Raw genomic sequence first — 24,183 nt, 5'->3', positions numbered from 1 at the left:
ACTGTAATTAGGTTGATACGCTCAGCTTGCCTTATGCTGCTTTTGACTGTTATATCTTTGGCCCAGAACTTAGTCTGGATTTCAGTTATAACTTCAATGGAGAACATGTTTTTTTCATTAAAATATCCAATAGTAAAGTGCACTAGTTAATGGCTCATTTACGCCTCTCTCATATTGAGTTTAATTCCCTTTGTTTTTAAAACAAACTGCATTACGATGGGGCTGTGTTTGATTCATGATCCCAATTAAAGACAAATATGATTGATCTAGTAGCTCTATATTTTTCCTCTCTTGAGGGGGAGATGCTGATAGACCTAATAAAAGTTTTTTTAGTTTAGGATGGAAGAAATATGGAGTGGCCTAAGACGTGGTTATTACAAGTACATCAGTGATGTCACTTGATGCTGTCCTTTAGAGAAGCGGAGTAAAAGCGATAGGAAAAAATAAATAAGTCCTAAAATTTGATAATACTAGTGACACTTGAAATGGGAAGTTAAATAAACCCAGAGAGCTTGAGAGGGGTAATTTCCACATCTTTGCTTTTCTGCTTTTTTCTTAAATATCAAAAAAAAAAAACCAAAAAAAAAAAAAAAAACTTTATACCTTAGGAGTGCTATTCAGTATATCGCAGGGCTAGTGACTTGGAGAAAGGCGTAGCAGTACTGCGTGGTTTGGCAACTGAGAACTGTCCACGCTCTAGGGACACCAAGTTTAAATTGGCTGCAGTCGCAAGAGGGATGTAGGTGCTGCAAGAATGTTTCTGCAAAACACTCATGCTGCGGATGAGCATTCATCAGTGTACGTTCTTTGATCTGGGTTGGGCCCCCTCCAAGAAAAGAAGGAAAATATCTGGTATAATAAGCAAATAACGTCTTGATTATTTTTCTGAAAGGAAGTCAGTTGTGTTGATGAGTTGCAAGATACGTACGACTGCTAGGAACCAGCCCGAGATAACTGACTCTTTTCTGTTTGGTTACTGATAAGCTAATGGAGTTGTTAATATTGAAAGCTAATGAACAAATGACTTGGACTGTGACAAATGCACGGTTTTGTTTTTTATAATACAGAGAGCTGTTTTGTAGATAGCAATATGAAGTGTTAATTTCCCTCCCACCCCCAACTGTTTCACTAAGTAATCTGGGAAGTGAGGTAATTCTGAAAACTCCGTTGTTGTTACTACTATTAAAACTTTATTTCATTTTTTTTCAAATGATAAAATCTTGGTTTTGAGGCAGTCTTGCTGTAGGAAGGAACACTTGCACAGGACAAAGTCGGTTGTGCAACTTCTTTCTTACTTCTTTTTTTTATTCTTTTGCCGCAAAGAGAAAAAATCCAGGGCTTACTGGACCAAAGGCTAAGACTTATTTATGTATTTTGAAAACGAAAGGAATCATGGTTTGAGTGTAACAACTAAAGATGGTTATAATGGTAGGCGTTTTTACATTTTGGCTGACAATAAATGTTTTAGTTCTCTATATCAGTGGACGGGGAGTGGTGATGCGTGCACTTGTGTCGTAATTTCTAGGCCATTATTAAATGCGGTGGCTATTAAGCAACATCTAATAAGTACTTTTAAATTGGCAATCCCGAATAAACCAGAGCCCAGGAAAATTGGCAGGAAAGATACGGGCCCTGCTCTTGAGTTTCTTATTCTTGGAATAAGAGGAGAATTCCAGACAAATATAAACGTGCACCTGATAAAATAGTTGCAGATGAAGAACGGGAGGATCTTGGTAATAGCAACGCAGTTACTTAAACTGCTCTTGGCCCAAGTCATGGAAAGCTACTGCAGTGAGGGAGGTCATGGTGTCAGCTGGAGGGGAAAGGGAAAAAAAAAAGTCAAATGCAATCTTAACTGTGTGATAAAGAGATCTTTTGGTGCTATGTATATCGCCCTTTTAAGAAGGGTGTTGAAAATATGTTAAAAGGAAATAGGGGGAAAAATAAAGCTTTCAGGGCTAGAGATCTAAATGTAACAAAGCTTAGAAATAGTTTATCAAAAAGAAGATTGTAGATCCTGACCAGTACTGTGTGGTTGTACACGTGTACCCATCTATCAGCCTGGGAAGAAACTAGCTGGTACTTAGCCATTATTTTTTTCTTCGTTGAAGAAACTCAGAATAAGAATGAATACCTTAAAACTTAAGTAAAAAAAAAAATTTATTCTGAAGACTAAACAATGCTGTAAGTATTGGCTGAAATAAAATATTGATGCAAGTGGTTGGTTTTCCAGATCTTAATGTCAAATCAAGATGGATGTGGATGAATAAACACTTCAGAAAACACAAATTGCTGAGTTTCTTAGAGCTGAAACTGTGAAATTCTGTGCCCTGTGAAGCTGACCTCAGTAGGTCATACTCAGTGGTTCTTTTCCTTTATACTCTGGTGCAGCGTACATTTGTTTTCTTCCCCCCAAGATCTTTGGTCATGAAAGTGTTTTATTGGAGAATAGTCATTTTGTCACAGTGGTGGTTTTGGGCTTTTTTATTAGCTTTTTAAGTTCAGCTCCCTCTTTGTAGCCATGTAAGGATGACAATTGACTTGTGTAATTTGACAGTGGTGCTGTTGGAAGTTCTTAGGCTTGTGCCCTTCTGAATGTCCTCGAAATCATAGAATCAGAATGGGTTAGGTTGGAAGGGCCCTTAAAGCCCACCAATTCCAAGCCCCCTGCCATGGGCAGGGACACGTCCCACCAGCTCAGGCTGCTCAAAGCCCCATCCAGCCTGGCCCTGAATAATTCCAGGGATTGGGAATCCCTTCCCTCACACTCTGTTGGCCACAGGTGCAGGACCTTGCAGTTGGCCTTGTCGAACGTTGTGAGGTTCACACAGGCCCACCTCTCAAACCTGCCAAGGTCTGAAATCAGAAGTGGCAGTCAATTTGGAGTAGTGTTTTGCTTGGTTATGCTGTCCATGCTGGAATCTTCTTGTATCAGAGTGCCTGAGCTTTTATTAAACTTCTTCTTCCTTTCTCTGTATCAGGCCAGTTTTGCACTGAAGATGTTGACGAGTGTCAGCTCCAGCCCAACGCGTGCCAGAATGGAGGCACCTGCACCAACCACAACGGAGGCTATGCCTGTGTCTGTGTCAATGGCTGGAGCGGGGACGACTGCAGCAAGAACATTGATGACTGCTTCACGGCCTCCTGTGCTAACGGATCTACCTGCATTGATCGAGTGGCTTCTTTTTCATGCATTTGTCCTGAAGGAAAAGCAGGTGAGGATGGAAAGCTTGGGTAGGTCTTGCACTTCATGAAAGATGCATCTTAACTCTGAAGTTCACACACTTGCTTAAAACCGTTTGTTATTTTACACACTTTGTGACCAACCAGAAGGACAAAAGGAAGCTGTACTGTCCATGAGCAAAGACTTCTTAAACCTCTGTAGCTAGGAACAAAGAAGTATTTGTACTAAGCTGGAAGAAACAAAATAGTACAACTTATGTTGCAAGGAAAGCAGATGCTTTTCAGCCCATAGCAGGGGCTGTATTTGTCTGAGAATTCACATATCAATGTGACTTGCTCTGTGTCATTCATGGTAACTGTACTCAGAAGTCTAGGAGGCAAACTTAGGTGTTTGTGAGTGAGAGTGAGCTTACTGACATAATGGGAAATTTGCTGTTCTAGGGTAGGTTTAAATGTCCCATAACTACTACTGGAAATACGGGTGATCGGTATATTTGATTTAAGTAAGGGTTTTCAGCTTCGCGTGCACCTATGTCCTGTGTTTTTAGCTGTCAGAAAAATCATCATTCCTAAGAGAGAAGAGCTAGTTAACTGCTCCCAGGAGGAGATTTTGGTGGTAATAAGTAATTGCAGCACTCCAGGGTGCTGAAGAGACCTCTGAAGTCACGGAGCCTGTATTTAAATGTAATTTTTTATAAGTGTGTGGACAAATCCCTGTGGTAGTCTATGGGTTGAAGCCAATACGAAACTGTTTAAGTTTCTGGCTGTGGGAGTCTTCATCCTGGTATGTCAAATAGATAATTTGATTACATAATGTGTTCTGGTTGCTGTGTCTCACTTTTTTTGAATGGACTCTTGTCTGCCTCTCTAGGTCTTCTGTGTCACTTGGATGATGCATGTGTTAGCAATCCGTGCCAGAAGGGTGCTCTGTGTGATACCAATCCTGTGAATGGACACTACATCTGCACCTGTCCTCAAGGCCATAAGGGAGCAGACTGCACTGAGGATGTGGATGAATGTGCAATGGGTAAGTTCCTTTTTGCATTTTGTGAATCTGCTCACAGTGGGTTGTATTGTTTGCTTCATAAACTAATGGAGGCACAATGATACCCATTTTGTCATAGCTTCTCAACAGAAGTGAGCCTCCTTTCCTGCTCTCCCCCTTCCGTTTCAGTGTCTCTAGAGGAGTTTTAAATACTGTGTGAGACTTGAGGCAAAGAGCTCAGTCAGAGTGGCTGTCCATGTTTGAACTCCTAGCCTCTGGAATATGGAAAGCAGTGAGATGAGGGACTTGACCACTTTTTTATTGTGCAGTGCTGTGTGAGGAGTGTACACAAACAGATGCGATAATTAAGCTGACACTTAAAACTGTGGAATACAACAGAAGTACCTCGATTTACGTGGGGGCTATTGCAACTTCCTCTTGGTAGAGAGATACAAAGCCTCTTTGACAGCTGGAATAGGGCTGGATCTTTTGAGTTCCTTCTGAGACTGGTGATTGCGTGGGCTCTTAAAGCTGTAATTCTCTGATGACATCCTACAGTGTTGCTCGGGGGATCAGTTGGGCTTTCACAGACTTGCTGATAGTTTTCTGTGTGCTAGTTCCTGCTACTAGAGTGTGCCACGTGAAGCTAGGACCTAACCAGCACGGAACTGTTAGAAAGCACTTCGAATTTCACTCCTTAGCCTGCCTTGGACTTCTGGACTTTTTTTTTTGGACCTGCCCTTTTGAAAACACAAGAAGGACTAGTTTGGTTGTTTTGTGGCTGTGGCAGCATCTCGACAGCCTCAGGAGTGAAGTACGAGATGACCTAGAGATAAAGCCTTCAGAGCATCAGTAACTCTAATCCTTGCCACTCAGTGCTCTGTTCTTAATAACTGCTGTTAGTAATATGGACCTGAGTTGCTCCTGTGGTCCACTGGTGATGGTGGTAATATTTCTTTTTGCCTCTGACAGGCAAGTAAGTGCTACATGGTTTTCTTCAGCCACAGTATCCTTTCCCAGTGGGATCAACAGTCCTTCCCTCTCTATTGCTTGTCAGTAAGGAATGACCGCTGGAAAAGACCGTGACTAATAAGGGATTCTGTGGCTTTCCTGGTCAGAGGAAACGTTTTGCCAGACACACTTATCTTTCTTGCAGCAAATAGCAATCCGTGTGAACATGCTGGGAAGTGCGTAAACACAGAAGGCTCTTTCCACTGTGAGTGTTTGAAGGGCTACACAGGACCTCGCTGTGAAATGGACATCAACGAATGCCATTCAAATCCGTGCCAAAACGATGCCACCTGTCTGGATAAAATCGGAGGATTCACGTGTCTATGTATGCCAGGTGAGGGGAGCTTCTGACAAGGCTGGGACTTCCAGCACAGGTGGAAAAAAAAAACTCAGCAGGTGCAGTACAGGAAAGGTTGCCAGCTCTGCTGGGGTGGAACACCAAATTGCAATGGGGTGAGGCTAAATGAAGCACAGAGAACTTTCTGTGGTGGCACCAGCCAGGTGGAATTGGCATTTGTGTGGGGCGGTAGAAAGCAATTAGAGGACAGAGAGAAACTGATCTCTGTATCAGTGAAGGAAGTCAGTCCACCAGCTACTATACCCCGTGCAACACATGTGTAGAAACTTCTGTTTGCATAAGCAAATCAGGTGCAGACTTTTGGAGCCACTGTGTTTTCTGATATATATACATTCTGGATAAAAGTGTTCAGGTGTTTTTTCTGCTTAAAATACCTCAAACGATGCAAGTTCTCTTTGACCTGAGAAGCTAACTAAAAAAGTTAGTCAGTCGAAGTTGTGCTTGTCCAATATTAACATGTCCAGCATACCAATGACCTATGTAGTCTGCTATTTTGCTTTCTGAAAGAAAGTGGTAAAAAAAAGAGGGTGTACGTTGCCAGTTGGACAGTTGTATATAGTATTATGAAAGAATTGTGACCCCTGCAGGTGATTAGTTAATACCATGAAAACTAGAATGAATTTTGATTAATATCAAATCTGTTCTGAAAGGTAGAACCAAATATTTCACTCCTCTTAGCATTTTTCTTTTATTTGTCACAAACGTGAGGGTTTTTTAGCTGTCTGCTGAGATTTTCTTTACTTTTTACCTTATATTGTTGTACACCCACATACATTGATATCTACCAAAGTGGTGAAACATAATCTTATCTAATGGAAGAAAACATTAGCTGTGAATTCGGCACAACCTTCTCCTGTTACCACTGATTAAGTAAGCACATTCAGCCCCTGTAGAAAAGCACACAATCAGCACCCGTTTTCAACTTCTGGTGAAAATGTACAAGAAAACGTACCTCTTACCTCATAGGTTCTGCCCAAACTGCAAACTGTACTGCAGTGAAACTAGGATTGGACTTTCACCACTGATATAAGAGGCAGCTTTACTCTCAGGGATGCTTTCTAAGGCCTTCAGTCACTTTCTTTTCCTTAAAAAACAGGTTTTAAAGGTGTTCACTGTGAAGAAGATATTGATGAGTGTCTAAGTAATCCATGTGTGAATAATGGAGAATGTCTCGATAAAGTCAACCGGTTCCTCTGTGTCTGTCCTCCTGGTGAGTACTTATTTCTGGAAGCTTTTTTTTGCTTCACCTTACCAAGAACTTGATAGGTAACCAGTGAGAGAGTGTGTGCTGTGTGTTTCGTGGGAGTTTCTGTAGCCTTAGTTGAGTATGTTTGAGTTAGTTGCATAATTCTAAACACGTTTTAAAAATCAGAGCCTCTGCATGCATTTTGATTTATTTTTTTTTGAGGTTTTCAAACAGAAACAGGTTTTCCATCAGTATAGCTTGTGGTGCTTGCATGAAGAGGGAGGGTGGACTGGGTCTCCACTTCAGGGAAAATAAAAAAGGATAAGTGTTGAGCTGAGGGGGTCAGCATTAACTGTAAACATCATTGTCTTCCTGTTGGCTCCCAAAGTTTTGAGATCAGAGTATACTTGACAAAAGCCTGTTCTGCAACCCTTTTTACTCAATAATGACTTTCTGGCCCATATCCCACTCTTCCTTTGTTCCTTCCTCCAAAAAACATTCCTGGAGTTCTTGATTTTTTTTCCTATTACATCTTGAAGTGCCCAAGGATCTGCATCATGTGACAAAACCTATTGATAGTTGGATTATTTCAAGAAATGCATGTAAAGATACAGCACTGCTTTGTACCACCTTCTCTGCTGCTGTAGTAACTCCAGTCTGAAGGCTGTAGTAAAGTGTGTGTTATTGTTTTAAGTTAATGGTGTTGTTTACTGGAGGAAGGTGTTTCTTGGTGGCCTCTCAGTTTTAAAGGCAGGCATGCTGGTCAGCAGTGGACAGCACTGCTGTTCCATTTGCTTTGCTTCTGTTTGACGTGGCCATCTCAGTTTTCAAGCTGAGGCTTCTTTGACCTGGAGGATAGGAACTATGTTTAGGCTGGTGGTTTGGATGAGGAACCAATCCACCCAGGGTGTGGTGTGTGTGCTTAGTGATGCAACTGAGTTTAGATTTACTGGGTTTATATTTATGTGGTTTCAAGGATTTGCTAATAAATATTTTCTCACAGTGCAACTATAGATTAAAAGCTTCAAATTGCCTCTGGATTTTCACCGTCTCTCTGCCTTTCAGGATTCAGTGGTGCTGTGTGTCAGATTGATATAGATGACTGCTCCAGCACGCCCTGTCTCAATGGAGCCAAATGCATTGACCATCCCAATGGCTACGAGTGCCAGTGTGCCACAGGTTAGTCTTGTGTTTGGAGCCCCTGGAATGGAAGTTGCATTAACCTAAGTACATGAAGGGGGTGGTAAAACAAGTGTCAGTGTTACTACTTTCTCTGAAATACTTCTCGTTTGTTATAAAGCCTTCTCTGCTCCTTTGCAGCAGAGAACAGCATTTAAGTATGGAAACTGTTTCACTTGTGATAATAATGAGTTCACAGTTGATGGGATTTCTGGCCTCCCTCTTTCAGCCCCATCACTTGCTTCCCATAGAAGATGACAGCTTCTTCTATGGTACTATGGAATCTCCAAATGCAAAAACAGCATTGTGAAGCCTTTTATCTGGCTTTCCTTTCTTTGTTCAAAGTCAGATTTTATAGTATACAGCTGAAGAACAAGAGATGAACAGAGCAGTACCATTGTGTATTTTGATTTCTGTTGCTTCAAGCTATTTCATATCAAAAGTGGAAAACTGCAATGCAGTAAAAATTGTGCCCACCAGAAGTACCACCAGCACACAGCAGCTACCTGCAAGAATGTTATTTAAATGATTTCTCAGGCATCGTACTTAAACTTTAATAGATCTGTGGATGGAACTGAAGCTTTCTGAGCGCACTAAATTCCTTTACTGCTTGGTCAATTGAACACTTTAAAGTGTCAGACTTAATTGTGGGATTTTCTTGTCTTTGAACCTCTAGGAGTAATATAGGTATATCTTTATCTTTAATTTTTACATGTAGTCAAATAATAGGGTGTAGGCAGTTCAAAGCTGTTAACACTTTAATTCTCAGTAAGGGCCAACTCTTGGTTGCTTTCAGTTAATAGTGCCTGGGGTTGCTCATGGTACACATTGAGACTGACCATATGTGGAAGGTGCTGGCTTTAGTTCTTCCATTATGGAGGAGGCTGAAAGCCCCTGGAGCTGCCTCTATCCTGGAAATGTACTGCTAGGTCAGTTAGATTTATGTGCAAATTTTCTCATTTTGAATCATTACAGTAATCAAATTGTTAAGGCACATTCATTTGACTTCACTAACGTATTCTGCACTGTACAGAATACAGTTGAGATTAGCCTTAAAATTCCTCCACACTCTTATCACACACAGCCTCTCTCCTATATCCAAAGTACCTGAAGAAACAACTTGTTGAAAGTAGGGCAGAGAAGTACTTCTAATCAGGAGAGGAATAACTATTGTCAGAATTTTTCCTTTCCATTACTTTATTACAGAATAAGTTGTCACTTGCAAAAAGAAGCAGCAGCTGAAATGTTTTCCAAACTTGGAAACTATCTTAGAAAGTCTTTTTCAAGGTAGCATGTGGTCTGGTTGCTTTCATTCCCTAAGAATGCAGAGTTGTGCCATTAAGCCATTGCAGAGCTTATTGCAGAGTTTGGGGTCGTGTCTAGGAGCACAGTGTGGAGAGCTGTGCCTTGAAAGGCATGTTCCGAATTCAGGCATTAAACTACTGGGAACCAGCTCAGTACAGAAATGCTGTGTTTACCGGCTGAGAAGCGAAGACTACTACTACCAGAAAGGCACATGGTGTATGGAACGCTTTTTTTCTTTCCCTTTTGAGGAATTCTTATGTTCTGTGTTCAGGGTTTTTTTTTCTAATCTAACTCTGCAAAGAAGGAAATCATACATCATTGAGGTGTGTTCAGTTAAGAGGTCGAGATTTATACCTGATCTTGAAGTGGTTTAGCTGAGCTACAGGAGGAGGCAAGGTGGTAATTTTTTTTTTTTTTTTGAACAAATGTATATAAATACCATATTTAATAATGACATTTTTCTTTAAGACTGCAATATGGAATTCGTCTTTGGGGCAGGTCAGTTTCTGGAAAGTAACGTTTGAATATGTTCTTGCTCTATTAATCTCATAATATGAGTGATGTATGTTCCCTGAGTAGTATTCACCAGCTGCAGAACTGATTGAAAACTGCAAAATGTTTGGCCAAATGCTGTACAGATAGCTCTATTTACTGCTTGCTTTTTGTCTTTTCTTTCCCTTCTGGCATTATTCCACTTCTCCTTCCCGGTGGTAGATCATGGCTTTTCTTTTCTTGAGTTGTCTTAGGTCTTTCATCCTTTCTTTCCCTCTTCCCTCTGTTTTTTTTTTTTTGCCACTGTTCGTTCTCTTTTCGGTTTGGTTTTCTTCCTTCCCTAACATCTTTTTATATCCATCTCTCTAACTAGCTTCCCTTCCCTCTCCCTACCTACTTCCACACCCATTCATCCATGCATACGTTCGCAGAACTTGGAAATGTTAGCCGTCACCTGGTATGTTTGACCAGAGAACTAGCCACAAACCTGTATGAAAAATGGGGAGCCTGTTATCCAGTTGTTATACTCAGGTGAGAATCACTCTTCAGCTGTTGAAATTGCCTGCAGCTTGGTTTGTATCCGTCTCCAGTTAATGTCTGAAATTTGAAGTTTTACCTTTCTTATCTCCAATTGCTGGAAGGCAGCATGAGCTGGGGCTCCAAAACCTCATCTGTGAAAGCCATTTATTTTAAATTGTCCCTTTCATATAGCTCTGCTCCACTGTGGAAAACAGGGCTCTTGAGGGAGTCGTTTGCTGTTCTTATCTTCCTGAACGTCCCCACCCCCCCTTTTTTTTTTTCCATCTGGTGAATAGATTCTGTCTTCTGTTGCTCAGGATGTTTCCCAGCTGAAGCAGAATGAAACGGGCCAAATTGCTGCTTGTTTCATTGTTCCAAACTGAAGAGATTGCATGCAGTCTTTCATAAATTTGCAGTTGGTGTTTGACTGGAAATACTGAAAGGTTTCCCAACGAGAGGGCCAATAGACTTACTAAGCAGAGCTGCTGAAGCTGCGACATTGAGCCAGGGGAGTTCCCCTGGGAAGGTTTCTGCAGCCTCTTTGCAGTAATTTCACATAGCAAAAAAAAAAAAAAAGTCAAATCCCCTGGTATTGTGTAGAGGAAATAACAACAGTAGAGTGCCTTCAGATAGTCTGTACTGATGCATGTAAATATTTTGTGGAGATGTACGTGTTTGCTCTCATTACTGCTGTACTGAATACACGGAAGATATGCTTGAGATGCCAGGATTCTCCATGCAAGGTGTTCTGCACTGCTGTGAGCAGTGAAGAGAGTTGTCTTCCAGGGCTGGAAAATGGACAGCAGTTGAGGTGCCCAGTTACCCTTGGTGCTTTGTCTGCCAGTTTCATATATATATGTGGATATATATATGACACTTCCTCTATTTGCGTTATATTCACTGCAGCATTGTACCAGTTAACCTCTTTAATTACTCTAATTGATAATTTTTCCTTAGGTTTTACTGGCACTTTGTGTGCGGAGAACATCAACAACTGCGATCCTGATCCTTGCCACCATGGTGAATGTCAAGATGGGATTGATTCATACACGTGCATATGCAATCCTGGCTACATGGGGGCCATCTGCAGTGAGCAGATAGATGAATGCCACAGCAATCCTTGCCTCCATCAAGGGCGCTGCATTGATTTGGTGAATGGCTACCAGTGCAACTGTTTGCTGGGCACTTCAGGTACATAAAGGACAAGTGGGAGGTTTGGATTCTAGCAGAATTCAAGATTTAATTATTTCTTGTGTGCTAAATTTGCATATAGAATAAGCTTATGATAAGAGCGTAAAGCTAGTGTCTTCACATTAATTTTGGTTACTGCATTTTCCTGTGTTTGTGTGGATTGTCTAACCTTCACTGATACTGCAAGTAGTTCTGGAAGAATTTTTACCCCAAAATTCAAGTGCGCAGGTATACCTGGTATGATAAAAAATAGGTATGATTTTCAAAATGGCTTATTCTTACATTTAAACATTTAGTGCAAGTTCAGGGTCATAGTCATCACCCAGTGACTCGAGTGACATTACCTGGCCTCCCAGTGTTTCTGCACCCTTCCATGTTAAAATTGTTAGTGTTACTTTCTAGTAGGTGGGATTCTTAATTAGCCATTTCCAAGGGCTAATTCTGTTGTCCATCTTGAAAGATTTGGACTCCTTATTCTTGTAACATTTTTCTTCTTCCAGGAGTGAACTGTGAAAACAACTTTGATGACTGTGCAAGTAACCCATGCATTCACGGGGACTGTATCGATGGCATTAATCGCTACAATTGTGCTTGCAAACCTGGATATACAGGTAAAGTCATCTACCTGATAGCTCTGAGTTGTTTTGAAGGTAGGTAGACTGATAGCGAAGGAATCTGCTCTTTGCATGCTGGCTGCAAGGGGTTCAGGTAGTATCACAGCACAGTGAACCTTAATCTTTGAATCTCAGTGTTTTACCTTATAGCAAGTTACACCAAGCACAGAAATGGCCTAATCTGTGTTGTGAAATGCCACTCCTGTTAGCTAATTACATCCAATTCATGGTTCTTGGTTTTATAACAAATACGACCATGTGACCTCAGTATATTATTTACAGGTTCTTTATAGGGACAAAGAGATGATGAACAATATAGACAGGTGTTTGATTAAACAGTACCTTGGGCATTGACCACAAATAGTATTTCTCTTTCTGCAAAAGCAAAATGTGAACTCAGTGTTTTAATGAGCTGCTCTCCACTCTGAAGTTTCCAATTGAATAACCCGCTTTTTGCACTATTTCTGTTTCATAATGTGATCTCTTCTGCTTCCTCTTTAAGTTATGTACTATGGTAAAAGCAAGACTGAAAAAAAGCAGCTTTTATTTGCCTTTAGATCTGTGTTCAGAACTTAGATCTACATCAGGACTAGTTCTGATGACTAAAGCACATCTCAACACTGTTTATAATGGACTTAATGTGTTTTGAGCCATGTTAGGATAATATGCTCATAAAATAATTGTCGTAAGGCAGTTGGTACTGTTTATAACAGTTTTCTCATCACGTTTGTTACTGTTTATTACTGAGTGATTCTAATTAAAATTAATCTGAAATGCATTAGAAACAGTGCTAAGAGGTTTCATGTGTCTTGTGCATTTCTCTTGGCATCTTTCTAATCTTCTGAAGCTCCTTTCTTCTATTGACTCTGTCATGGTGATACTCTTCAGTCCCTAGAGCAGGAACACGATCCTGATCATTCTTGACTTTGTTTTCGATGTTGTTGGCATACCACATTTATTATCCTACTCGCCTTCTTACTTATGCTGCTAAAATAATTCAGTAATATGGTGAATCGACCTGTTCTAGTACTTAAAGAGCTAAGGAGGCATGGGGCCTCCTTACTTTGTCCTTTCCTCATGTTAAACATGCTTTTCAGCTTCAATACTTATTTTGTTTAGCTTTTCAGCCTCACAAGACTTCAGGGTCACTACTTCAGGGATCTTGTACTCCTGGCACACACAGTAAAGAGAGGCAGGCAAAACAGGATATGGTATTCTTTAGAGTTCCTTTTACGCAATAAACCACAAGAACTATATTTACTGCAGACAGCATGGCAGTATTGGTTGTTCAGAGGGTAGGCGATTTCAGCACAGAAGACCAGGGCTTTGATAAGTGGAGCTCAAGAGGTTTGTTCCAAGCATGATACAACGGAGTGGTTTGGGGCCTTCTAATGAATATTAATCAGTGATTTTTAATGCAACTCAGATTCTTGAATGGTTTGTATATACTTGCTGAGCATAAGTGCTGTTTTCCAAGCAGAGAAAAGTGCTGCATCTTTCAAAGCGTTTCTTTTCAGTTAAAGCTGCTTAAGTATGCAAGGCCTGTCCCTCTGTGTTGGCTTTACTGAGTTCCCTCAACATACGTTCTCACAGACTTGTAAAGCAAATGTTCTTATAAGAAATACTGCTTAATAATACTTTTTTGTTTTGTTTTGTTTCTAGGCCCACGCTGTAATGTGGATATTGATGAATGTGCATCTAACCCCTGCCATAATGGTGGAACATGCATAAACGAAGTCAATGGCTTTCGGTGTGTCTGTCCTGAAGGCTACCACCACCCTCACTGTCAGTCACAGGCAGATGGCTGTCTCAGTAATCCCTGTGTGCACGGTAACTGCACACACATCATTAGTGGGTAAGTTCTTACTATCGTGTTAGATTTGTCTACCTTCTATGTCTTTTTTTTTTTTTTTTTGGCCAGTTTCATCTTGACTTGAGGTTTTTGTTTGTTTTTTTTTTTTCTTTTCTGTAATTTCTCAGTTAGATTAGGATGCCAGTTTATTTGCTGCCTGTGACGTAATCGCAGCAAGGTGTAGACCTTGAGTCACCAGCTGCACTCTGTGCTGTTTCAGCATAGGATTTTCTGCCCTGCATGGGCATGTCGCGCAGGGTGGACTGCCATTTCATAAAGGGAGGGGTTGATTATTCAAGTGAGTTCAATTAAAAAAAAAAAAAAAAAAAAAGAAATGGTCCCAAATTGAACATTTGGAGAGCAGTAGCTACCTACTCCATCAAAATCTAAAATGTTGATTATAGAGAATGTCTTTGTGGCTAGTGCCATTTGCTACCCAAATGCTCAGCATGAAGGAACAGCCAGATAACTTCTGAAATTAGGAGATAGGGAGCAGCTTTGGAAGAAGGCTGCCGGGGAAATTTAGGTGTAACAACCAATTAGAGGGGTTTATATAAAGGTACTTCTTTAAGGCTTAGGAAAGGAGCTCAGTATGAAAAGTCAAGAAGAAAATAAGAATTAGTAGTTCATGCCCTTCATCTTGTTCCTGTTTCTCCTGCAAAACTATTTAACATTTTGCACCAGTAAAATCAGTCATTACATCTCTTAGTGAAAAGCATTTTTTAAATTATTTTTTTAAAAGCAAGGCACCCTGTTTGACTTGAGGGATTGATAGTAAGCAGTTGCCTTTGACCGTTTCCTCTAGCAGCTTTCTCAAGACCAAGAGATTTATTGCTGAGCAGTGTATGTCTCTGAACAGTGTATCCGAGGCTGAGATTTCATCAGCTTTAGTCACACTGTTGCACGCCTGAGAGAAGAAAGGAAAGCTTTTTCTAGCCATTTTGATAGCAGCAGTTGTTACTGAATCATCCCATCCAGGAAGACCAAATGCTGAGGTCAGGAGCCTTGAATGAAGACCTCATTTGTTAACGATGACTCTGTGCTAAACGAAAGACGGGTCCTGGGAGCACAGGGGCTGTGGAACTGGCAGGTGTGGGGAGGGAGGATGTGAGAGTTCCCAACTGTATGAGGGATAGTAGTGTGTCCCAGACACATGTTGTGTCCTGGGAAGCATTGTCAGCACTTGGTGAGGAATTGATTTGCCATTTCTGGTAGCTCTGTAGGGCAGGATTTGGGATTTTCTTGGAGCTGACAGCAACACTGCCTTTATTTCTAAATAAGCCTCCATGCAAGCTTGGAAAAAAGTTGATTTGGTTCATCTTGTCTGTCATCACCTGCACTCATGCTTATGCCCGTGTACACCTTATGCTCAGGGTCAGATAAAATAAGTCTTGTCTGCATGATGGCCAGCATGTATTTTGGGTGGCTGGAGTCCAGGGTGATTCACTGACACCTTGGTTCTACGTCACAGGGGTGGAGTGCTGCTCTGCTTCAGATTTTGAAACATGGTGGAATAAATTGCTGCTGTTCCCAGGCAGCTGTTCCCATTTGTAACCACTACTTTGTATTAAATAAGCCTATTCATCTTTAGAACCTATTGTTCCCCTCCACTTTTTTTAGTCTTTTATTTTTCTGTCTTTGTTTAAATGCATTGTGATGTCTTATCAAAGCAGAAACATATTGCTGGCTGAGTGCTGTGTGGAAACTTAACAGGAGGGGAGAGTGTGGTGTTAAGTGTGAGTTGATTCTCAATATTTTGGAGAGAAGAGTTATATCAAAATGTTCTCAAATTGCTGTTGTTTTTGCCTTTTAAAGGTACAAGTGCGTCTGTGACCCAGGTTGGATAGGAGATTACTGTTCAACAGAAGGGAACGAGTGTAAATCAAACCCGTGCCAGAATGGAGGAACTTGTGAGGATCTGTTGAATGGATATAGATGTACCTGTAGGAAAGGATTCAAAGGTGAAAAATTGAAAATATTTTTTCTTTTGCCTTTCTGCTTTATTGTACCCTTAAAATTGTACCCTGTATTGTACCCTTTATTGTACCCTTAAAATGCCGTTTTAATCTTTTGATTAAATTTCATAGAAATAGGAATCAAGGGAAAATGCTGTGGTTACATGAAGTTGCATTGCAGTTGTTTCAGGTGGACATGATACAGTAGTGAAATACTTTGAAAGAGCATATTTAAGCCATGCTTGAACTTACTAAGAAACGTCCTGGTTGCAGTCAGCTTAATTTACTTTGTAAATTAAAATTTACTTTGTGAATTAACTTCTTAAAGGTTAAACTGAGCTATATACATGCACTGGGAATTGAAGGGGCATTAATCTGTTGGAATTCTAATGCTCCTCTGTTTGCAATAATTTTCTGAAGTGTAGAAACCCTTTAATGGGGAAATAGAGCTACTTGGAATGTTGACACCTTTTTTTTCTTCTCAGATATCTAAGTGCAGAAAAGATACTTTGGGAGAGGGAAAAAAAAGATAGTAATACTGTAATTGTAGCATGAAAGCAGCTATTATAGGCATGCATGAGATGGATGAGTTTGTCCCATTCCACAAGACATGTTGCACAGGCAACACTGTTTAATGCACAGCTCATCGGAATGTGATAAGCTAATCTTTCAATGAAAAGGTTATGCCTGGTAGTGGCACTGTCTAAGAATGCTGATGAATTTTTTGCCCAGTGAATAAATGGCTAAGTCTTCAGTTTTTAGCAATGGCTTTACAAAAACTACTCAAAGAAGGAAGAAGAAAGTGTTAGAACTGGGTCATAAGGGTAATGTGAAAACTAGAAGAGCAAATAAAAAAATGTGATCAGAGTAACAATCGGAAAAGATATTAAAGAAGACTAAAACTTTGTATAAGCAGTAGTTGCTGCATCTTTGTACCTTTCTCTATCTTCCATGGGCAGGAATTTTACACCCTTTGCTTCCTTGTCCTCCTCTACAGCTCAGTGCAGTGAGTTTGTCTTCCTGTCACTCCTCTCAGAATAACTTTGGTTAGTAGGAATTACTGTGTTTGCTGTCTGCTTGTACCCACTGAGCCCACGAGGAATGCTCCAATCTTCTGCTTAGATTTTTCAAAAGTGGAAACACTGTCCACTGCTGTGTAGGATAATCATGCAAGTTGCAATCCTTTTTCATTCTTCTGAGAAGCACCGAGCCCTTAGCAGTATGTTCTCTTTTTTTTCCTCTTTCTGCACTCCAGGTGTCAACTGCCAGGTTGTGGTTGCTCCATGTTCCCCCGATCCATGTGAGAACTCAGGAATTTGCCAAGAATCTCCTGATTCTGAAGGCTACACCTGCCAGTGTGCCCCTGGCTGGGAAGGTAATGTGGATGTGGAACATAATGTACTTTGAACACTGAGCAGTGTTGGCGTTGAGCCTTTCGATCACTGACACAATGAGAGGTCTTACTTCTGGGCTCTCCGTGTTTCAGGGGAGAGATGTACCGTGGATATCGATGAATGTCTCTCGAAGCCCTGCAAAAATCATGCTTTGTGCCATAATATTCAAGGCAGTTACCTGTGTGAATGTCGTCCAGGCTTCACTGGAGGAGACTGTGACAGTAACATTGATGACTGCCTGTCAAGTGAGTATCAGTGGGTTACTCTGTGTTTTCTCCTTTTACCTAGAAATAATTTTGCTTTACTGTTGATGACTACTATCTGACAGATGCTCAAAGTTCCTCTATAATCTCTTACCAGGGGTGGGGGGAAAACACCTTAAAACCTCAGTCTTGTAATACTTGCATGCTTAAGGCAGGCAAAATCCATTACATTTAGATGCTGGAAATGGACTATTGTATTCTAAGTAATGATAGGAGCTATTCTCAGATTCTTAACTTGAAATGAACTTTATGATTTCCATACGTTAATGACAAACACCGTTTAATGAAGAATTGCATTTGCCTGAAATTTTAATACGCAAACTTAAAGTAATATTGCAGGGCTTACCTGTATTTCAAAGTTAAGCTTGACTGAGGTGTGGTGGGAATCTGAGGCAGAGCAGTCCTTCCTGAAATGTCTCTGTCTGACATAAGTATTCTGGGAAGAGTGGGTTCTGTTGCTGTTCCAGTTGATCCGTGTTTGAAAGCAAATTGAGCAGCGGGAAGGCACTGTATTCCAGAACAGGTATCAGTGGCAGGAGGCTCACCCATACAGTAGTGAGTCTTGAAATAGTTTAAATTACAAGAAAGTAAATGCTCATTTCATGCCCTCGACACTGATCTTTACGAGGGAAACCAAATACATACTGAATTATTTTTCTTGCTGGGCATATTCTATATCATCAGATAAAACCAGTCTCCTGGAAAGTGTTTTATGTTTAAAAGCTCATCCATTGCTATTTGAAAAGTGCTTTATCATACTTTGGAGTCTATCACAATATACTATTACTTTTTTAATTGGCTGCCTATTGAAAAGAAAAAAAAAAAACACACTAGTTTTTATTGGAATAGCTTAAAACCAAACCGAAGTGTTTCAGACTTCAGGTATGAGTTTAGATAGTCGTGTTTTGCATTGAAAAAAAAAGTAATTTGTGACTGCTGTAGAGAAGAATCCAAGTAATTCCAAGACATCTGGCTCAGCCTGAGATTTTGCTTACCACTTTCTGAGCAAACAGGTACAGTACAAAAAAATCACTTCGGTGCATCGATCCAAAACTTTGTTTCCTGAAGCCAGCAAAACTGTGGTTTGTCCTGTTAGGTTTTACGTGGGTGTCTGAAGATACAAACATTTGAAGTGTTCATCATTCTTTCTTTAACAGCTGGAAAATCTCTCTGAGCTGTGAGATTCATCCAGTGTTGTCTGTTATGTAGCACACCCATGAGGTTGAAGAAGAATTTCCAATTGCTGCTACAGCTGATTTCATTTAGCATAACAAAAACCTTCCATGGCTTGAGCCAAATGTCTTTAATCTATGAGGCAAACAAATCCTCCAATAACAGGAACTTATTGAAAAGTTGATACTCTAGTCTCCATTTTCTGCCAATAAATGTGCAGCACAGAGCATTAACGCACAGCTTTTGGCTTCAGTCATAAGTGGTTGGCTGTTACAGACACAATATTTTATAGCTGCCAGGGGTCTTGCTTTGAATGTGCTTTTTCTCTGCAGTAGTCAGATGACCTTTAAATGGATGCAGGTGTCTGTCTTATAACACAAGTTTTTATCATGTGAGCATATTTCTCAGTCAATAAATGAGCTTTAATTACCTTTCACATCTGTTTTCTTCGTTTACCAGCACAAAATGATCTTGTACTTACGTTGAACTGCAAATTTTTGGATGAGTTTATTTGCATTCTACAGTTTGTATTTTAGTAGTACTTTTGAAGATATTCATAGATTAAAAAAAACTACTGACATTTTTCCATATTTTCCTCCCTCCTCTCTATTTCCCTCACTGTCTTTACATATGCAGGCTTTTGGACTAGGGAAGGCAGAGTAGAAAAGGAAGCTGGCTTCAGAGCAGTATCTGTCGTGGGAATGTAGCTCTTAAATCTTGAAGTCGAAGGAGCAAAGCAGGAAGAAACTACTGAGTGGTTGAGGTCTTTCAGGTAGATTAGTACTTGTGAAAGTAGAAGGAATACAGTAGTACGAGGCAGCTTGGACCAAAATATAGGTGATACACAAATAAAGAGTTTGGTAGTAATAAAGTGCCAAGAAATGCAGAATTGAGAAGAGTCCAAGGCTGAGTATGAATTTTTGGGCTTTTCCACCAGCTTTTCTTCAGTCCACTTTTGATGCTGGGAAGAATACTAAGTGCTTAATTATGTGTAAATGCTTATACATACACAAATTTACACATACACATTTGATTTTAATGGACTACTTGCATGCTTAGAATTAAGCATACAAGTTCCCTCCTCTGTTGAGGAGTGTCTGGACAAAGAATGAGTTAAGTTTTCTTGTGAAGAAGACTTGGGAAGAAAGAATAAATTGTTGCAGAGCTGCTGGTATTGTCTATCAGTAGGCATTCATCAAAAAAGCAGAGCTTGAATTTTAGACTGAGAGACTGGTTTTGGTTGAACAAATCTCAGCAGAGAAACCTTTAGGCCCTGAAGCTTTGTCTTGATCCACACCTCCTTGTGAATTCATTATTGGTAATACTTTGCAATTATCTCTTCCACAAAGTGGCTAAGAAAAACTTGCAGTTTGTTACCCTCTGGGCTGTGTATTACTTCTTTTTTTTTTTTTTTTTTCTCCTTAAGGCTACAAGTATAGGCCTGGGATTTTACTGTTACCCACTTTGATGCTTAATGTCATGCTTCTGTTTTAGATCCCTGCCAAAACGGAGCTTCATGTGTGGATGGCATAAACTCTTTCTCATGCATCTGCCTACCTGGTTTTCATGGAGATAAATGTCAAACAGATACCAACGAATGTCTGAGTGAACCATGCAGGAATGGAGGCACGTGTACTCACTATGTCAACAGCTACACATGCAAGTGTCAGCCTGGGTTTGAGGGAACCAACTGTGAGAACAACATCGATGAATGCACTGAGAGGTGAGAACTGCAGTGCTATACTAAAGAGCCACAAAATGTGTGCTTGTGGGTTGAAAGCACTTTTTAAAGATGGGGATCTGCTTTCCTGCCTTCTGTCATTGGGACATGCTTGCAGTACACGTGAGGAAAGCTTGCTTACCTTGTGCAGGATAACAGCAGAAAGATAGCTGCATGTCAAAGTTGGTCTTGTGTTTGCAAGACTTGTTAGATTCTTAGTTCCGTTGTTAGAAGCTTAAGCTCTAAAGCTTAGAGGAATATGACAGTGTTTAACAAATGTTAAGACAGTAACAGATGTTTTATTAACTTAATAAAACAAATAATGTGTTTTTGGTAAGTGTTATTATAATGAGGGAAATGAATTGACTGATTATGAACAATTACTGCGTTGAGAAAAAGAAAAACTGCAAAAATGGTAGCAATGGCCAATTCTCAGAATGGCAAGAAAGTTAAATTAGCGCTCAGTTCAGTGCTGATAATGGAAGCCAAAAGGTAGGAAAAACTATGGAAAGGCAACCAAGCATTAAAGGCACTAAATCCACAAATTTTGTACTGGGAAGGTTTCATCATCAGAGAAACCTTTTAATGCTCGTAAATTAGTTGGGGATTAGCAGTGTTGAGATTAGAAACAGGTCATTTTAAGAGAAAGGTGGGGAACTGAGCTGAAATGCTCAACAGCTTGTCCTTGTAAGGTTGGTTCACTTGGTACTCTTTAAAAACTCATTGAGGGTTAACTCTGTGTATCCATCATCTTTCTGCATATTTATTTTAAGCTTCATTAGGATGGATGTAAGTAACTTTAGATTCTCAGATGGAAACAATTTCTAATACAGCCTGAAATGATTTAAAAAACAAAATATCTTCTGTTCAGTCTGGTTTCGGTAAATAAGGTGCCTAAATGTAGAGCTCTTGCTATTCTCATGCGTTTTCTGTCTGCAAAGCGAAGATCTTTCTTATCTTTTATAAAATTGCAGTTGTGGGGGAGGAAATATTTTAACGTCTTAAGAATAGGATTGTGTCACTGATGAGGGTGTGTTTAATTTGCACAACAGTTGTTTAATCAAGTGAAGTATGTTGGGTGTTTTAGCAGAACGCCTGGTTCTTCCTTGAGGTTCATCCTGGTTGTTTTCCTTATCAGTCAGAATTGAAACCAGTCCTGCAGGTATGAATGAAGCACCTAGCAATTCTTACACGGTCTGCCAAGCTAAACCAGTCACACCTTCTCCACCAAAATTTACTGAGCCATACTTAAGAGCATGATGATGGTTGGTTAATTTGAATTTGGTTCAAATGATTCTTCCTTGTCTTGTGTGAGAACTATGAGAGTGCCGTTTTTTTTGGAGGTGGGGGCCTGAGTGCCGTGAAACATGCCAAATGATTTGCAGTTCCTGTCGTTTCCTCCTTCTGTCATGAACGTTAAGGGCAGGTTTTGCTCCTTGTAAAATGGAATTCAGCCCACAAGGCAGAAGAACTGCTCTGATAAATAGGTTGGTGTTGACATCTCTAACTTAATTACAGTCAGAACTTAGATATTTAAAACTTGCAAGGAGATGAATCAGTCACTTCTCTCACGGAAAGTACCCTTTGACAGTGCACAAGACAGATAACAGACGGGAATTCATTTTGTGCACTCTATCAAGATGATTATCTTGAGTGTGATCTAGGGTTATTTTCAGAGGAGCAGGAGATTCCTGGCAGGCATTTCTTTAGAGGAATAAACTGTAAGGAGTTAATTTTGCATGAGGTCCTAATTTTCCCAGTAAGTTCTCTGTAGGACATGTACTCTGGCAGGATTTCTTATGATCAGAAGGTTGGTGGGAACGATTCCTTTGATCCGAATTCTGCCAGTGCATATGTGAGTAGTTTTACAAATCAAGGACTTCAGTAAGGTTCTCATGAGAAGAAGAGGAAGGGATTTAGCAGTACCAATGCTTTCACATAAATTCAGTGAAGAGCACGCTTGTGTTTTGCATGTTGTGAAATTTTTCCTTGAGAAAACATACCTTTCACTCCTTTGAAGCTTAAAAAAAAAGGGCAAATTGTTTTCTAATAATTTGTAATGCAATTAGAATTCATAATAAATCAATTAGAATTCATAATAAATCTTGTGTACAGTTTATCAGCTTGAGCAAACTATGTGATTACAATACTGTTTGTAGTGATATTGAACCTGGGAAGATTTCTTTCTATGAGAAATTAACTCTGTTACTAACGACTCATTGAAACCCTGGTTTACTTTTATGCTCATCAAGGTAAAAGACAGTGAACTGGAGTCTCACCAAATTACTCTTATCTTTTTCTTTAGCTGAAGCTTACTGGTGCACAGATGATCCTGCAATCTGGTTTTCTGTCTCATTTCAGTTATGTTTACATACTATCTCTGTTTATGAGCTTATTACATCGGACCTTTGCTCTCGCTCCTGCAGCTCCTGTTTCAATGGTGGTACCTGCATGGATGGCATCAATTCTTTTACCTGCCAGTGTCCGGTGGGATTTACAGGACCCTTCTGCCTCATGGAAATTAATGAGTGTGATTCGCATCCGTGCTTGAACAAAGGGTCTTGCGTGGACAGCCTAGGCACATACCGATGTATATGTCCCTTGGGTTACACTGGGAAGAACTGTCAGGTGGGTGATTTTTCCTTGCCCGTCCTGTACAGGCAACTATCTGTTGTTTGAAGTGTTCAACAGCAGAAGTTACTGGTCAGATGTGAGGCAGCAAACATGGCAAGTGTTTTTATGCTATCAATTTTGGTAAGAGGTAGTTAACCTGTTAGTCCAGGGAAAAAAGTTAGTCCAGAGCCCTCTCTTTAGCAGAGCAAATGCCCCTGGCCAAAACTCTGGAAGGAGAAAAATACTTGTGGTTGTTTTTTTTGTGTTTGTTTGTTTTGAAGCAGGTGTTGCTGGAACTTTCTAGGTAAGTGTGTTTTTAATGAAAACAGCTGTTAGTTTTGAAAATGCTGTATTTCATTTGAAGCATAAAACTGTCCTGATTTAAGACAGAATACTGCGTTTAAAGAAAAAATACCACTTAAATGGAAGAATATCAGCCTGATTTGCAGGACACGGAAGTTAATTGTTCTCTTGTACAGAGTCGTATAGTTCTTCCAGGTTGATTAAAATTTTTTGGTTTTCCTTTCTGCATATAAAGTCAGCAGAAGTTTTGGGGCAGTAACTGAAGTGGTGATCCTATTCACAACTTCAATAAAAAGCTCTAGCCTTACTTATATACTTAAGTTCAGGCAATTTAGGTTTCCACAGTAAGCATAGGAGCTGCAAAACCATAATGAAAATGACTAATACCTATTAGACTTATGTAAATTTGACAGTTTGCCAGAAATACAAAGACATTGCAAGAGATAAGTTACAGATTAAATGGGAAAATGTTATTTTGACAATGTTCCAGTTTCCTTTTTAGAATTAATACATCTAATTTAAGCCACGATGCTTGGTTCTAAGTATAGAAATACTTGAATTTAAGTTGTGAATCTTGGCATATCACAGTGGAAGCACAGTGCTGATTTCCTTTTTCAAATTAGAATGATTTCTTTTCCTGTGTTTATCAAAATAGCAAGAATGATTTGAGGCACTTTCTTGCTTTGGAACAGCAAACACCATATTGGCTTCTTTCATAAGAGGTCTGAGTGCTGCTGCCATTTGAAAAAAAAAAAAAAAAAAAAAAAGGTGAATGTCTGAAACTACTGGAAAGCACTAAAATTTTGCAAGGATTTTGAAACTGTCTTTTGTGCTAATGTGTCTTCATACCACAGTGGGTGTTAGATAAGCATTTTAGTAGCAGTGGG

At 39.9% G+C, this 24,183-nt stretch overlaps 1 protein-coding gene across 1 annotated transcript in view; it reads left to right on the top strand.

Moving 5' to 3' along the window:
- NOTCH2 (notch receptor 2) overlaps window positions 1-24,183 on the top strand; it is an 84,868-nt gene that overhangs the window by 37,235 nt on the left and 23,450 nt on the right. The window contains exons 6-18 of the mRNA XM_032191905.1: window positions 2,982-3,215; window positions 4,055-4,210; window positions 5,325-5,513; window positions 6,634-6,747; window positions 7,789-7,902; window positions 11,176-11,409; window positions 11,910-12,020; window positions 13,686-13,878; window positions 15,691-15,836; window positions 17,086-17,205; window positions 17,317-17,469; window positions 20,155-20,383; window positions 22,807-23,008. Coding sequence (XP_032047796.1) covers window positions 2,982-3,215; window positions 4,055-4,210; window positions 5,325-5,513; window positions 6,634-6,747; window positions 7,789-7,902; window positions 11,176-11,409; window positions 11,910-12,020; window positions 13,686-13,878; window positions 15,691-15,836; window positions 17,086-17,205; window positions 17,317-17,469; window positions 20,155-20,383; window positions 22,807-23,008 — 2,195 coding nt within the window. The remainder of the gene's footprint in view (window positions 1-2,981; window positions 3,216-4,054; window positions 4,211-5,324; window positions 5,514-6,633; window positions 6,748-7,788; window positions 7,903-11,175; window positions 11,410-11,909; window positions 12,021-13,685; window positions 13,879-15,690; window positions 15,837-17,085; window positions 17,206-17,316; window positions 17,470-20,154; window positions 20,384-22,806; window positions 23,009-24,183) is intronic.

Source organism: Aythya fuligula, chromosome 8, assembly GCF_009819795.1.
Source record: "Aythya fuligula isolate bAytFul2 chromosome 8, bAytFul2.pri, whole genome shotgun sequence".
Classification (NCBI taxonomy): Eukaryota; Metazoa; Chordata; class Aves; order Anseriformes; family Anatidae; genus Aythya; species Aythya fuligula.
The sequence above is the reverse complement of the archived record's forward strand: the minus strand, read 5'-3'. Positions and strand labels throughout refer to the sequence as shown.